The sequence below is a fragment of the Chinchilla lanigera genome, unplaced genomic scaffold (assembly GCF_000276665.1).
Source record: "Chinchilla lanigera isolate Chin_1 unplaced genomic scaffold, ChiLan1.0 scaffold00018, whole genome shotgun sequence".
In the NCBI taxonomy this organism is placed as follows: Eukaryota; Metazoa; Chordata; class Mammalia; order Rodentia; family Chinchillidae; genus Chinchilla; species Chinchilla lanigera.
The window spans coordinates 5,347,172-5,364,321 of NW_004955419.1; the positions used below are offsets into that span (position 1 = coordinate 5,347,172).

At 36.5% G+C, this 17,150-nt stretch overlaps 1 protein-coding gene and 1 pseudogene across 1 annotated transcript; both read right to left on the reverse strand.

Annotated features, from left to right (window-relative positions):
- Positions 1–127: 127 nt before the first annotated feature.
- On the reverse strand, positions 128–1,054 carry LOC102006578 (olfactory receptor 1Q1-like). Its single transcript, XM_005382525.1, has one exon. It carries the CDS (start codon positions 1,052–1,054, stop codon positions 128–130), a length of 927 nt encoding a protein of 308 aa, XP_005382582.1.
- A 9,914-nt stretch (positions 1,055–10,968) lies between these two features.
- On the reverse strand, positions 10,969–12,428 carry LOC102022501 (annotated as a pseudogene).
- Between the last annotated feature and the right edge of the window lie 4,722 nt (positions 12,429–17,150).

Genomic DNA, 17,150 nt, shown 5'->3' on the forward strand with positions numbered 1-17,150 from the left:
ATGATATGTACTTAGAAATTTTGGGGCCACCCTGAAGGAAGGATATCTGTGAGGGGCAAAGCAACTTCCCTAGCGTTAGAGTTAAAACCCAAAACTATGTGTTGGGGTTTTTCTCAGAGATAGAACTCTATATTCTTCTCATCCATTTCCTGAAGGCCAGCTTGATATCCCCATTCCTCAAGCTGTAAATGAAGGGGTTCAACATAGGAGTCACCACTGTGTACATGACTGTTACAATGCGACCTGTGGTTGCTGAATAACTGGAAAGGGGCCGGAAGTAGACCCATGTGAGGGTGCCATAGAATACGGCCACCACTGTGAGGTGGGAGCCACAGGTGGAAAAAGTTCTCCACTTGCCCTTGGCTGAGGGAATCCGGAGGACCGTTGAGATGATGCAGGCATAGGAGGCAATGATGAAGGTCAGAGCTCCATTGATAACAATCACACCCTCTGTTTGAATCATTAAGGTGTTAAGATGAGTGCTGGTGCAGGAGATCTTCATCAGTGGGTAGAGATCACAAAAGAAGTGGGGGATCCTGTTATCTGCACAGAAGATCAGTCGGCCCATGAGAAAGATGTGCAGTAGGGCATGAAGGTGGGACAGGACATGGCACATAGCCACCATCTGTGCACACAGCATTCTTGTCAGGATCATGGGATAACGGAAAGGGTGGCAGATGGCAATGTACCTGTCATAGGCCATCACTGCCAAGAGGAAGTTTTCCATGGCTGCAAAACAAATGAAGAAATAAGTCTGTGCTAAACAGCCCATGTAGGAAATGTCCTTTGTAGGGGAGAAAATATTCTGGAGCATCTTGGGGACTGTGGTGGAGGTGAAGCAGATGTCTGCCAAGGCCAAGTTACCAAGGAAGATGTACATGGGGGTGTGGAGGCGAGGAGCAGAGATAATCAGTGTGATGATGGAAAAATTGCCAGAAATGTTGATTGTGTACATGAGTAAGAAAAGAAGGAAGAGTGGCACCTGCTCTTCTTCATGGGTGGAAATACCCAAGAGAATAAAATGAGATACACTGGTGCAGCTGGTATTGTCCATCTGTTGCCATAAGAAGAAAAAGAATTATTTTTATACACATGGAAATATGAGCAGGCTGTTTAGTTAGTCTTATTAATGTGTCTCAGTATAAACTATAGATGGTGCTGATAAAGGGATCAAACACTTCATAATTTCCCAAAATAATGTAGTTTTTAAATTAATATCATCACTATCATCATAATTAACATTTGCAGAACATTTACCTTGAATCAGGGATTTTGCTATATTATCATATTTAAGTTAGACAAAACCCTATAAAGGTACTTTTATCATTGTCATTATTATTTCACTGGTTTTACAAATTAGAAAAGTGAAATATCAAAAGGTTAGACTTACAAAGAGCAAAAATCTGTATTTAAGTCACTTACATCTAGATCCGGTCTGTACTATTAGCCACTATACAACATGACTCTTCAAATGAAAACCAAGACATTTTATTCACAGCAATACACTTATTGATGATCTACATAACCAACAAATCTGCTCCCTGAAGGAATGCCAGAATTAATTTGGTTCAGCAACATTCATTTTAGGGAATGCATTCAAAGGTAACCTCGCTGGTGCCCAAAGATTTCTGAGACTACACATCGAAAAGTTTCCAGATTGTTAATTTCTGTTAATCTATTTTCTAAACTAATCCTGTCATCAAGGTGTCTCCTTACCAAGTCTCCCATGCAAATACTAAATAATAGAGTTCACGCCAGTTTTAGACTTACTCTAGTAATAAATAATAGTTCTGGATGTATGAAGCAATTTTTAAAAAAGAAAATATTGTTGCATTAGATGTCTTTACAGAAAACTTTCTTAAATCACCACATCTATTGGTTTAACAATCATGCATCCAAAATATTTTTTAAAAGTTCCAGAATGTTCCAAAAAGCACAACTTGAATTTGCTATGTACCAAATGCTATATGAAATCCATGCAAATTAAGTGATGTGTAGGTATTGTATTAGGTATTATAAATATTCTACACATGATCTATCTAGGAGATTTGCATAGGTATATGCAAATACTATATAATTTTATGTAAGGAACATAAGCACTTGAAGATTTTGGTATTCACAGGGCATACTAGTTTGTATCTGCCATGAATACCAAAGGATGACTATATTTAGGCTTGATAGTTATTTTTGAAAATTGTGATATATTACCATAGAAAATTACTATTTTGTGTAGGTCAAATTATGTGAATATTATTAACTTCTATTTTTTGTGGGTCAGAATGTGTGACTATTACAACTTCATATAATTGAAACTAATGCTAATATAATTTTGGTCAGCTATTTGCTGCTAGCATTTTTTTTTTCTGATTATCTTTAGCAGAAAATGTTATAGTCACAAGAAATTTAAAAATGACTAATTTTATATTCTTCATTGTAAAAAGTAAGATATAAAATACTTTCAGCATAAAAATAATTACAACAGGATAAAATTTGAGAAGGAATGGAAGTAAAAGTTTAAGTCAAAAGGAAATCATATAAGACTTATAGCTATTAAGGATGATCTTGTTCTTGCATTTTAAAAATAGATGATGTCAGTGTCAGTTCGCTGTAATATTTAGATGCCATTGAAAACATTTTAAGAAATAATGCAATTTTTTGAGTACAATGTACATTATATGATAGCCTCACAGCTACCATAGATCTGACCCAATCTCTAAATCAGTGCCCAGTCCCTGAGAATTTAGGGGAACCACTTTGCTTCTTTACCTGAAAAATAGAAAGAATAATACCTGCTTTCGATACTGATGCTTTATAAAAACAAACAGAAGAGACTGTAGACATGAAAAACCTTTAAAGGTCCTGTGAAACAATGAGAAGGAGAGAAGCTTCTTGTATAACACAACTAACTCATTCTCTCAGTTTCTTCTTTTAAGGTTTATTTCCAGAAATGGGGAGAAAAGTCTGGATCAGTTGTTAAGAGAAAAACAATGGACAACCATGTTCAGGAGATGATTTCTGGATCACCTAGCTTTGATTACGCATAAATATCTCCCCAACTGATTGAAGCTCCCTGGAATTCGTCAGACATGTCTCTGACTCAGGGAAAATTTCCCTGAGAGAGATTACTCTTGACTATGTAAATCATCCATACACTTTGTGTATAGGTTGTAGTGGGGAGGGTGACAGCATATCTAAGGATGGCAGAGGGAAGAAACTATGAAGAAAGAGAAAAACAAAAGATGTCTTAAACAGTCAAAGATGAGCTTCATGATAGTCACATTATTGCCTAAAGGATCAATTTTGAAAACATTGATCCTGCCTCCAGAAATTACTAAGGGCCTATGTAGGAGTTGTCTGAATGTCCAGAAACTGCTGCGTGTGGGTGTGTAGCCCTCTGAAAGCAGATCTTCACCTTTCTGTGGACTCTAGGCTGGACTGGAATGAGCTAGTCCTGGATCTTCCATCCTCTTTCAGGCAGTTTGCATCATCTTGTCTTGTTTTGACAGCAGCACAGAGCCAATCTCCCAGGAAGACAGAGGAAGTCGCCCAGCACAAGAGAAAGAAAAGCATCACTCAGGGGTTAGAGGGTAACACTGAGAACTCCTGGTGGTGCTTCTGCTTATTAGGAGCAGGAGGACAGGACTGGAACAGGCTCTGAGAGCTGAAGTTTTAATCACATCCTTCTGCGTGGATTCCATGGTTCTCAGAAGCAAGGAGTCTCCTATGTGTCATTGTCCAACCCTGTTCTCTGGGGATTGGAGCCTGCGGGGTGGGATTTCCATGTCAGTACTAGTGACTGCAGGGTGGCAGCTCAGCTGATCCCAGAAGAGTGGCCAGGACCTGGGAGATTGGCCTGGACGAGGGTTTGCTATGTGTCCTCTAAACTTAGGTCCTGAGAAAGAAGCTCACAGAAACTCAGATACCATCAAGGCAGGGATAAGTCTCCTCTGCTCCTCAGAATCTCAGCCTCTTGTTTTAGTTTCTTTGAAGCAACACATACTTATTGTTTTTTAAATTAGCTGTAAAACACATCCAGTAAGAAGCAAAAAGTCAAGAGTTTGTTTCTCACCCTCCCATTCTCTCCGGGGGTAATCACTGTTGATAGTCTAATATGTACCCATACAGACACATTTCTATGGCCAAGTGAACATTTGTGTATAAAATTGTACTTTTACAAAAAATGAGATCCTTTGCTTTTAAACTTTTTTATTTCTCTCGTCAATGTATCATGAACCTTCTGTGGTACTGTCAGACCCTCCCAATTATTTGTAAGGTATTTCTATGCATATTAAATGTACTATAAATTATGTACATTTCCCTAGTCACACCACTTATTTATCATCTATTTTCTGGCTATAGAAAGACTATGGTACAATGAATATTCTTTTACAGGCATTTTTGTCTACATATATTTCTGTACAGATAGATATGTATCGTTAAAGTATATATACATTTTTAATTTCAGTGGGTATCAACAGATGTCCTCCAAAAGATTTGTTCCAACTGTCCCATCTTTAAGAACATGTGGGAGAGAGTTCTTTTCCTTGCAAACAGTGGTATTTGCAAACCCTTTACTTTTTTCCAGTCTAAGAAAGAAAAAAGAAACAACATATAATAGTGTTACTTTTTATTTTCCGATTGAGAGGACAATTTCTCACATACATATTTACTATTGTAGTTTCTTCATGGAATTTTTAGGTCACACCCTTATTAATCTTTTCTATGTGGTTGCTATGTTTATTATTGACTTATAGGGATTATTATGTTGTTGAGAAATATTATTTTATGTTTTCTTTCTTGATCTGACCCATAGCTCTGCTTTCAATATCCAGCTTCAATGATCATTTTCTCTTTTCATTGTGCTCTGTTTATTCTGAGAGCACAGATCATTAGTTTCCATCAGCTTTCATACCAATCATTCCTCAAAGTCTGAAACTCATGTGAACAATGACAGCCCTGAATATATATAGTTGGCAATAATATCAGGTTACAGTTGCTGAGTGCTTATTATATGTTAGCCATTCTGCTTAACATTCTCAAATATTTTTGTTATTTAACCTCACAATCATCAAATAAATTATGTTCTACTAGTACCTTCATTTTTCAGATCAGCAACCTAAGGCTTAGAGAAACTGACTTCCCCAATGTCACTTCGCTCAGTAAATGTTTGGTAATTCACCATTGGCTTTAAATAATATTATCTGGCCTTGTCACACATGGGAGTCATATAACTTCATCCTTACAACCCAATACTGTAAATTAAATTAAATTAAATCCTAATCATAGCTAGAGAAACCAAGGAGCAGTATAAGAAATTTAAGGCAAGCACCTGAAATCAGTGATTGGAATAGATGTAATGTGAGCTCTTCTTTCCACAAAGCTGGGGCTATTTCTGGTATGAAATACCACTCTTCTGCAAATATTGTGATAATAATGATGATCTGAACACTTTGGCTTGAGGTGAGTCTCTAGAAATCTGTGTAATCAATGTAGCATAGTGCTAAAAATTTTAGATCCAAACATATTTTTAAATTCAACATTCCCAATAGAAAACATTCACTTATTTTTTTGATATTTATTTTTTCATTTATTTAGCTAAATCCTATAGATTCAGGGGATGCTAAAGCAAATAAAAAAGAATCCATGTTTTCATGGAACTTATGGTATAGCATACAGTATATTATACACTGGATTATAAGCTCCGTGAGGACAGGGATAAAGTGTGTTGTATTCACCACAGATAGAGCAGATTTAGCAGAGTGCCAGGCACATAAGAGAAACTTTGTACAAATTTGTAGAATGAATGGAAGAATAAATCAAATAGTCACTTAGATATTTATTTAATGAAATATCACTAAGATAAGTACATTGAAAAAGAAATGAGACTAGCTTAGAAAACGTAACCTTAAAGATCTCACCCAGTTTTCCTGAGTATCTTAGTCTATTCAGGCTGCCATAAGAAAATACCACAAAGTAAATAGCTTGTAAATCATAGAAATTTATTTGCCACTGGTATGGAGGCTGGCAAATCCAAGATCAAATCCCTGGCAGAGTCCATGTCTGGTGAAGGCTTGTTTTCTGGTCCCTAGGTGGTAGCTTTTTTCTTTGTCCTCACATGGTGAAAGCAAAAACAACTCTCTGGGGCTCTTTGATAAGGGTACTAATCCCATTCATAAAGGCTTCACCTTCATTATTTAATTATGACCCAAAGGCCCCATCCTCTAAAACTATCACATTGATGATTAAATTTCAATATATGAATTTTGGAGAGGAAGGGGGAGTGAAGTGATCAAGATGAATGTAATAAAATTGCCATTTTATTTGCAAAGAACATTTACACAGATGTTTACAGTGGCTTTATTCACAACTGCAGCATCTTGGGAGAATCAAGATATCCTCCACTATGTGAATGGATAAATAAACTGTGTTACATCCAGACAATGAAATATTATTGATTTCTAAAAACAAATGAGTTATCAAGACTTAAAAACATCTGGAGAAAACATAAAGCAAATCACTAAGTTAAAGAAGATAATCTGAAAATGCTGTATATGTCTGATTGCAAATCTGTGACATTCTGCAGAAGGCAAGATTGTGTAGAGCTAAAAGGATTAGCGGTTATCAGAATTTAGGGGGAGGGAGAGATGAATAAATAAAACTACTCTTCATTATACTGTAATGGTGGATATATGTTGGTATGTATTTGCCTAAACTCATAGAATGTCCAATATCAAGAGTAGAACCTAACGTAAAATATGGCCTCTGGGTGGTAATGATGTGTCGATGTAGATTCCATCAGTTTTCACAGATATATCTGTCTGGTGGAGAATATTGATAAAGAGAGAGGTTATCTATGGAACATGGAGTTAATGAGCTGTCTTACACCTCTCTCCTAATTTTGCTGGAAGTCAAAACTGTTCTTAAAAAATAAAACCTTATTTTTTTTTGTAATGAACAGGGAAACTTAGAGAGCTTAAACAACTTATTCTAAAGTCACCCACCACGTGATGGAGCTGTGAAGTTTGAGTTGTTAGCAATGTTTGAGGGAGTTTAGCAAATAACCTCTTTTTCCCTACTTAAGTTATTAATCAATTGATACACAAAACAATGTAAATCCAGATGAAGGGAAAGCTGTCATTTTATTATTGATAATGAATGTTTATTATTGCAGGGTGCAAATTGAAGTGAGATGCTTTCTAGTCAAGTCCAGTGGAAGGCAGTGTTGAAGTAAGGAGGGACTCCCAGGTAGGGTTGGCTGCTTTGCTCCCGGATCTGCATGCCAAAGCATGGAATCCTTGAGTGTAGTGGGTCTCAGGAAGAAGCACGAAGGAAGTGGGCTGAGCATGTCCAAAGTAATCAGTTAGATGGGGCAGAGTGTGTAAAGGGGAAAATTAGGATAGTTGTTACCTAACTGATTTCCTTGACCTTGTAGATTAAGCCTGGTGAGGACACATTCCTCCTAACACAGGCATACATTTCTACCTATATTAAGTTAACTTGTGGGTCCTGTGTGAGGCAAATACAAAGGAGTTTAATAATTACTGGGATAATTCTCCTATTTTTCAGGCCTGCATCCAGAAACCTCAAAACATATACCAGAAAAAACGGTTGACATAATTCTCCTTTTTTATTGGTATATGTTTACAATACATGCTATTTACAGTTGTTTTTAGAATTGATATATATTAACATATATTAATATATTTCTATATATCATACCTTGATCATTTTTGATTCTCTTTCCCCTCCTATTTCCCCTTCCCTCTCCATTTTGCTCTTTTTTTTCTCCCAAAATTTGCTTTTATTTTACTCTTTATTTATGTTTTATGTTTCTCATACAGAAACCATGCAATATTTAACTTTCTGTGTCTGACTTATTTAACTTTACATTAGAATCTCAAGGTTAGTCCATTTTCTTGCAAATACCACACATTTATTCTTTTTTATGGCTGGATGAGATTCCAGTATATATATATATATACACACATTTTCTTTATACATTTGTCTACTGATGGACATCTAGGATGTTTCTAGAGCTCAGCCACTGTGAATTATGCTGTTATAAACACAAGTATGAACCTATTACTACAGTATGATTCTTTTAACTCTTTGGGGAATATACCAGGAGAGGCATAGCTGGATCAAATTGGATTTCAATTTTTTGAGGAATCTCCACACTGACTATATTTTGTCTTTTTTTTTGGTCTTTTTTTGGAGACAGGGTCTCTCTATGCAGTTCAGGCTGGCCTTGAGCTCACTTTGTAGCCCAGGCTGGTCTTGAACCCACAACAATCCTCCTGCCTCAGCCTCCTGAGTGCTGGGATTACAGGAGTGCACCACCATGCCCAGCTTCCACACTCATTTTAATAGTTGTTGTATTACTTTATATTCCCACCACCATTAGGAACGTAAACTATTGTAAAATGTAAAACGGAATCTTTCTAGATTCCTTTTTCCCATATCCTTGTCAACAGTTGGAATGAATGTGTGTGTGTGTGTGTGTGTGTCTGTGTGTCTGTGTGTGTGTGTGTGTGTGTGTGTGTGCTCTTGATGCTAGGCATTCCAATTGGAGTAAGACGGAATCTCAGAGTTGTTTTGACTTGCATTTCTCTAATTGCTAAAGATGATGAACATTTTTTCATTCCCTTATAGGACATTCGTCCTCCTTTTGAGTAGTGTCTATTCAGTTAATTTGTCAATTTTTGGATTGTGTTATTGGATTTTATGTTTTAACTTCTTTGTATGAACTATTCTTGATAATGGATTAGAACACAGGAAAGGAAAGTGGAACTGACTGAGGGCTGCCACAACAAAGGGATAGAGGAGAAGCCCAAAGATTTTGAAGATCTACATTCAATAAATGTGTTTTGAGCACCTTATTACCCCCAATTAATCCTATGACATGTAAAGACTCAAAACTCAGAGATATGGAAATTGACCTACATTATATAGTGTGAAAGTGGTGGATTAAAGGTTCTGATTTCTAACTCATGAATTCAATTCTGGAGTTTTTGTCAGTGTAAACTCAATTTTATTAGAACTGGGGTATGTGGTCCAATCACTTCTTTTTTTTAACAAAATTCACAAATCAGGGTCATGATTGTTAAATGATTATCCAGCAGTCACACAGTACAGTGATGGTAAAACCTGCAGTGGACTCCAGGATTTAAAGTCTCTCTCTTGTTCTTCTATGGGGTCCTGCATGTTTAAGTCAGAATATTCTTTTTGTATTTAATTCTACCAGACATAATGAGTCTTTTTTTTTCCTTGGGCTAGTTATATCTTTCCTGGTTCCTTTATAACTTAAGCTAAACAAAAATTGGGCTTTAATTTTCATTTCGCATGCATACAAGTCCCCTAAATGTGGACTTCTCTTGGGCATCCAAAAAGTGAACAGGAACAATTTGAGAATGAATAGGGAGCTACTCAGAGCATGCACACTTCTGGAAGATGATTAGCAGTTGCTGATGTCACAGGTTCCCTCTTTGTCATAAAATGCAAATCTGTACATGAAAATGTAAACATTACAACAAAGAAGTCTCAGATTCAGGAAGCTGCAGTAGTTGGGCTTTCAGAGACCAAGAGTCAGTTCTCACCTCTGAGTCTTGGAGTCAAGACCTTGAGGTTCTGGAAGAAAGGGTGATTTTCTTTTGAGTTTTTCCACAATCCCAACTTCATATTTCTGCATCTCAGGCTGCGTGAATTGAGGGATTCAAATTAGGGGTGACCACCATCTACCCTAGTATGAACACTTTGTTTTTTCTTTTTAAGTGGGATGACGGAGGTAATTTTTAAAAAAACTATTTAAAAAAAATCTGTGTTCATCAGGGAGATCTCAGTAGAGTGACAGTTGTGTAAGAAAGAAATTGACAGAATGGAGTTCAAGTTCTAAAACTTTTCCTATAAGTTATTGAAAAGTCTTTTGAAGGTTGTCAGCATATATTAGCAGTATCCATGAAGGAGATGCAATAATGAAATTGCTAGGCTACATATTTTTAAATTTTACTTTAAAGAAAAAAATTAAAAGTAAAATAACAATAAAATAGTTTCAAAACAGGTTATTAGGAGATTATTGTTATAATCAATACATTGTGTTTGCTATCTTTGTAGTAGTTATTCAGCATGCAAGATATAGGCAGGAAAAAAAAACCAAGAGATAGGCAGGAAATACTAGCACAAACTTTTCTTTTCAATTAACTTAGAGAAACTACCCCTAAACATGGAAAGTTAGCATAATGATGAAGAAATGTAACTGAAGAAAACTCAGAAGAACCCAGAATAATGTGGCTCAAGTACTCTTGTCTTTGGTCATATGGATTGATTTATGAGTCATTTTACAACATCTAGCTATAGACTTATGTTCAAGCAGAGCATCTACTGCCTTGCGGAGGTCTGAGAATCTTTGTGGACTTTCACACTTCTACTCTCTAGCTTATTTGCTTTGCCCATTATTAAATCAAGCTAGTCTTGAGAGAAATTATTGTTTGGAGTGGTATATGTGTACAGTGTGAGGGAAATAAGAAAAGAAAGAAAACTAACAAGTGAGAGGAATATGTAGAATTCATGTTCACTTAGGCATACTATAATCATTTAAGAGTATGTGCTTTGGAATCAGATATCTGGGTTCAAATCCTGACTCTGTTCCTAAATATCTGTATAACTTTAGGAAGAAATTAGCTTTTCTAAGCTTCTGACTTTTCTTTAGTATAATGGAAAAAGATGAAAACACTTACCTCAAATGAACATGTTCAATCTTGCTAAACACAATAGCTATCTAAGAGAAAGAACTGCAGCAAGAGATTATTTTGATACTCCCTTTGATGAGGTGAGGAAATTTCAGTTCTATGAAGTCATTTAATTTGTCCTAGTTTGGGAAGCTAGCAAATAGTGGATTCAAGATTTGAACTTGGGGACCAAATTAATTCTACAGATTGATTTTCCTGAGTGCCCAAAATGATGTGTCAGACTTCATGGAGACTGCAGTGCCTTCCTGCAGAGGAACTTCCCCAAAGCACTCTGTATGTCTTTGCTTCTCAGGTTATAGATGAATGGGTTCAGCATGGGAGTCACCACAGCATACATCACCACTGCAATTCTGTCCTTGCTGGCGGAGTCAGCAGTGGAGTGAATGAAGTAAACGCCGATGGCAGACACATAGAACAAGCAAACTGCAGAGAGGTGGGAGCCACAGGTGGAGAAGGCTTTCCACTTTCCACTTGCTTATTGGACTCTTATGATGGTGGCCACAATGTGGACATATGAAATGATGATTAGCAAGGGAATCAAGACACTTAATGCCCCTTCCCAGTACAAAAGGACGTACTGGTTGGCATAAGTATTAGAACAAGAAAGCTCCAACAAAGGAAGAAGTTCACAAAAAAAGTGAGGAATGATGTTATTCATGCAGAAGGATAACTGAGCCAGGAGAATGGTGGGGGTGAGAAAGTATGAATGTGCAAGAGACATGGTTACCAGCAGGATACAGCATCTGGAGCTCGTGACCAAGGTGTAGTGAAGAGGATGGCAGATAGCCACAAGCTGGTCATATGCCATCACTGCTGGGAGGAAAACATCCATACCGATGAACCACAGGAAGAAATAAATCTGGGTTGGGCATCCAGCATAGGAATGGTTGCTGTGAGTTGGAGTGCTCATCAGCATTCTGGGCACTGTGGTAGATGCTAAACATAAATCAGTGAGGGAGAAGTTGGCCAGAAAGAAGTACATGGGGGTGTGGAGGTGTGGATCAGAGCCAATTGTCAAGATGATGAGAATATTCCCAACCACAGTGACCAGGTAAATGACCAGAAAGAAGAAGAGAGGCTGCTGTCTCAGCTGCTCAGAGAGGCCCAGGAGGAGGAATTCAGAGACACTGGTGTGGTTTTCTGGCTTCACGTTGTGGTAGATCTAAAGAATAAAATGGAGGATGATACTTCAAAACTTTTACTTGCCCTAGTATTTTCTTGATGGAAACAAAGACATAAAATATACTAGAATACTGATGGCTGTGCCTTATCTCATTGAAGCCTGAAATTGCCCTGTGAGATAATTATTGCTATGTCAAAAGTGCTAGCTTTGCGTCATTAGAACGTATAAATGAAATAATTAATTTAGGCAGAGAAAAGTGTAAATCTGGCTCATATGTGTGGAGGTTTCAGTCCATGGTTGATTGGGCCTGATTGACCCTGTTACATCTGGGTCCTACGTGAGGTGGTATGTCAAGGCAAGGTGAGCATGGTGGAGAAAAACTGCTTATCTCATAACCAGGACACAAAAGAGAGAAAGGAAGAGCCTTGTTCTCATATTCCCTTTAAGGGAATGCTCTTCATGACCTCAACATTCCCACTGAGACTCACCTCAAAGTTTCCAGCACCTCCCACTAGAACCAAGTTGGGAACCAAGCGTTTAGCCCATGAGCCTCTGGGCATTTTCTCACTGAACACTCCAGCTCCTAACTGCAGCACTCATTTATTGTAAAAGAAACTAATTAACCTAGAAAGAAGCCCAGGTGCAGTTAAAATCTTGGCAGTTGTGATCTTAACCTCCCTGTTAATCTACCTCTAATGAGATCAGTACTTTTAATTTAATCACTCCACATTCAGTGAGTACTTGCTGTGTCTCAGTCCCTGCTCTATGTACCAGGGAAATGATAAAAAATACAGCAAGGGTCTTTCCCTATGCAGACAGTAGTCTAATCACAGGAGTCATGTGGCCAAAAACTTGAACATAAGACATGAAAATGATATATAACCTTGGCTGGCAGATTATTCTAACTTGAAGGATCAGCAATAAACTTGCTATGGAGGAATGAGTAGAAGGAGCCAGATAAGTAAAGAACTGGTTGAAAGAACACTTCAGATGCAGGGAACAATAAGCACCAACATATGGATGAGTGCATGTATTTGTTAAACAAGAAGGAAGACAAGTATGGCTAAGTGAGGTTGACAAAGGACAGTGGCAGGGCAGGAAGGTAGAGGAGGCAGGAGGAAGGCATATATTGTCCTGGAGTGAAGATTACACAGTTTGGATTTTATTGTCATGCAGCCAGACATATAGGGTTGTATGGATAGTTAGTCAGTAGATGATCATGATATGGAAAAAATATTTTGCTGCTGTTTAGAGAAGTGTCATAAGAGCAAGATTGCAAGCAGGGAGACCAGTAAAGAAACACATGTAGGACCTGGCAGATCAATTGAAGTGGATGGATTTTGGATATGTTTTGAAAAGTTTAGTGACTTTTCTTAGGAATAGTAAGTATTGGATCTCGGGCTCAGAGTGAAAGGCTTTTCATTCCTTCAACTGCACCCTTCGGAGTATAAATATTAAAATTTTCTAAAGTATGCAGGGAAGAATTATTTTCCTTTATCAATAGAAATATAATCTCTAGCATACTACTCAAGTGTCACAATACCTGGAATGTCTTGGAAACATAGAAAGAACAAGAGAAGGGGTGCCAGAGATGTGCACCACTCTGAGTTATTCCCAAAAGGGGACAAAATGGAAAAGCAAAGACTATAGAGACAACTCACAGAAGTGGAGATGGTATAAAGGTTATACACACACACACACACACACACATATACAACCTATATATATATATTATATATAATTTATATATACATGTGTAAATATAGATTATATGTCAATGAATTTCATCATTTGATCCATACCAACTAAGTGCAGGATATCTTTTCTCCATATTATCAGGCCAGCAAACAGAGAAAGAGATGCTAAATGATTAGGCTGAAATCACACAGCCAAGAAGGGAAAATGTTACCATTCAAATGAGATGTTCTGTCAAACCTGGAATATAGTCCTGACACAATTTCATCTTCTGAGGGAGACAGACTTTCATTTTTCTCGAGATGCTACAAATATTTGTTAACTGTCTTGGGAATGTAACCTTGAGGAATAGGTCCATTCTTTAGAATGCTACCACAGAGGGCCTTGAGTACCATATGGGAAATTTTTCTTGTATTGAAATATTGATTTCCTTTTTAATTCCAGGCATGCCTGTTGGTACAGGATACTTAATGTTAATAAGATACACAGCTCTATGCTTACAGTCTAAGTGGGGAGACTGGCAATAAATGATAGAACACACACAATCAGTAAGTCTGGTTATCACTGAACAGGAGAAATACGGCGATGTCACTGAGAAAGAATAATTGGAGCATCTATTTAGGATGATGGACAGCATCTCTGAGAAGTTTAAGTATAATTTGGGGCCTGAAATAGTAATTACCTTTATCAAGAGTAAGAAGCAAGAAGAGAAGGGTTGTGTATTTCCCAGCACATAGGAAGGTCTTAAGGAAATAAACAGTCTGACCAGCATGGAAAGACCACATGGCTCAAGAATAGTGAACAAGATGATGAATTTCATGAAATATGAACCAGGCCTCCTGGTTATAGGTGATTGAACCACAGAGAAAACTGAATCAAATGATGACAGTTGGTATTTTTTTTCTCAAAACTTGGAGTTAATGACACAAAGAGTTTAGGGTTCTGAAGTTATAAATTCATGTGGAGTTGGAAAATAGAGGTAAAGCCTTGGACATCATAGCCACAAGTCCACCTTTGAAATGTGTCTGTAGAGAGAAAACTGAAACAAACTTGGAGAAAGGAAGAGTCAAGAGGTCTGGGACCTGATTTACTAAATTATATTAAGCTCCTACAAGCAATGACACATACGGGCTGCCTTTTTATCTCAAACTTTGTTTCTATACCAGAGTTCATCTAACTGTTTCATATTTATTTCTCCGATTAATGATATGTCAAAATTATAATTCTAATACCGATTTATAGTGTGTTGGCAACTGGCGAGTGAAACAGCAGTCTAGACAACAGGCAAAATTGATTTTTATCCATGTTCTTTGAATTCCAGTAAATGTTTCCCAAATGTGCTTTTTTATGAAACCAAACTACATATTATAGTCTTATGTCTGCAAATGATTAATTATATTACTTTTGAGAGTCAAGAACAGTATGGTTAAATGACATGATTTAATGTATCAGTCATTTTGAATTAAAGGTTGCATACTTAAGAGTTAAAAAAAAAAAGGTCTGACATCCCCAAAACCAACAAATCTGTAGCAAAAAAAAGAACAATAACAACATACCAACATCACAGACATAAACAAAACAAAGCAAGAACGTTAAAAATGGTACAGAGTTTCAAAACAAAATGATAGGAATTAACAGTGGCTGTTGCATTACATATTGCTATCTTCAACTATGTCGCTCAGATTACCAGATGTAAGAATGGAAGATTGTTCAAGCCATTAAAGAGAATAAAAAATAATTATTAAATAATCTTTTCCATCACTTCAGACACACTGCTCCGAGAGTGTTACTGTCATCCTGTTTCTCCAATCTGTACCACAGATGGGAAACCTTGGATAAATGCCCCACAAGGAGGCAGCAGGGATGAATTATCTATACTTCATCTGTTTTAGACACTGCCTTATCCCAGTATACTGGCCAGTATTTTGACTCTTCTCTGTAATTCTTCTCATGACATGCAATTAAAATTTCAATTGTGGAACAGAAAAATTTAAGTTGAATGCAAATCAGTTTATCAGTTTTGTCTGACTTTGCCCAACATTTTGTCAAATTCACCAATGTTTAGAGTATATTACATTATTAACTCTCATTCTGTTAGACTTCCATTATATAAATATGTCACAATTTAAAAATCCATTTGAATATAGATGGACATTTAGATTTTCTTCCAGTTTGGTCAGTTTTGAATGAGCTGCTATAAATACTTTTGTAATTTTTTGGTAAGCACATATGTATAATTCACTGGAGTGGAATTACTAGATGTAAGAGTTAAAAATGTAAGAATCAAATATGTAAGAAGCAAAAATGAAAACTCTGGTCAAGGAGAATATATTAATAGATACTACCCAATTGCATTCCAGAGGGTTTTACTAATACATATTTTCATTTGTAGCAAAAGAAGGTTTTAGTTGCTCCAAATATTCAGCACTACTTAGGTCATTAGTCTTTTAAATTTTATTTTTTGGGGAAGCTGGTGGTTGAACCCAGGACCTCATGCATGGTAGGCAAGCACTCTGTCACTGAAATACTCCCCCAACACCTCTTAAAAATTCTAACTGTATTGGTGGGTGTTTAATAGTATCTCATGATGGATTTAACTTATATTTCTTTGATATAAAGACTAAATTTTAACTTTAAAAAATTATATGTGGTTCATTTTTATCTTCTCCTGTGAAGTAGCTATTTCAATCTCTACGTAATTTTTTCTATTGCACTTTCTCCCTTTTCCCCTGTTGATTGAAGTGTGCTTGTATATTCCGCATTTGATTTCTTCGCCAAAGATATGCCTTTTTACTGGTTGAATTTAAATTAGTCTTGTCTAGTCTACTTGCTTCTTTATGGTTGTATTTTGGTTTTGGCTGGCTAAATATATAAAGGTAATCTATATTATTTCTACAAAATGTTTGTTTTTACCCTTTATATTTATGTCTATCATACTTATGGATATTATTTTTGTTTATGATGTAAATTATAATTCATATTTATCTTACGGTGATATTCAGTTTTACCAGAACCAGTGCTGAAGAGATCATTCTTTCCTCACTGCCCAGTGGAATCACCTTTGTTACATATCAGACAATACTATACATTGAACCTATTTTGTTTCAGTGGTTTTTGTATCCTTATAATACAGTACCATACTGTTGCAATGATAATAAGCTTAGGATAAATATTTTTTATTGATGCATAAAATTGTACAGACTTGTAGGGTACCATGTGATGTTTCAATACTTGTACACATTGTGTAATGCTCAAGTCGGAGTAAAATATCCATTTCTTAAAATATTTATCATTTCTTTGTAGAAAAAAATACTCAAAATTATTTCTTTTTTTCCCCTTCAAAATATACATACATTATCATTACTCTGTCTAAGTCTAACTTAGTATTCACTATTCACTGACCAACCTTTCCTTATTGCCCCTCCCAGGCTCTGTTAATTGTCACTCAACTCTGAACTCCTGTGAGAACAACCTTATTAGATTTCCCACATGAATGGGATCATGCAATATTTATCTTTCTGTGCCTGAATTATTTCACTAAATATAATGTCCTCCAGTAGAATTGATGTCACAAGTGAGAGGAGTTC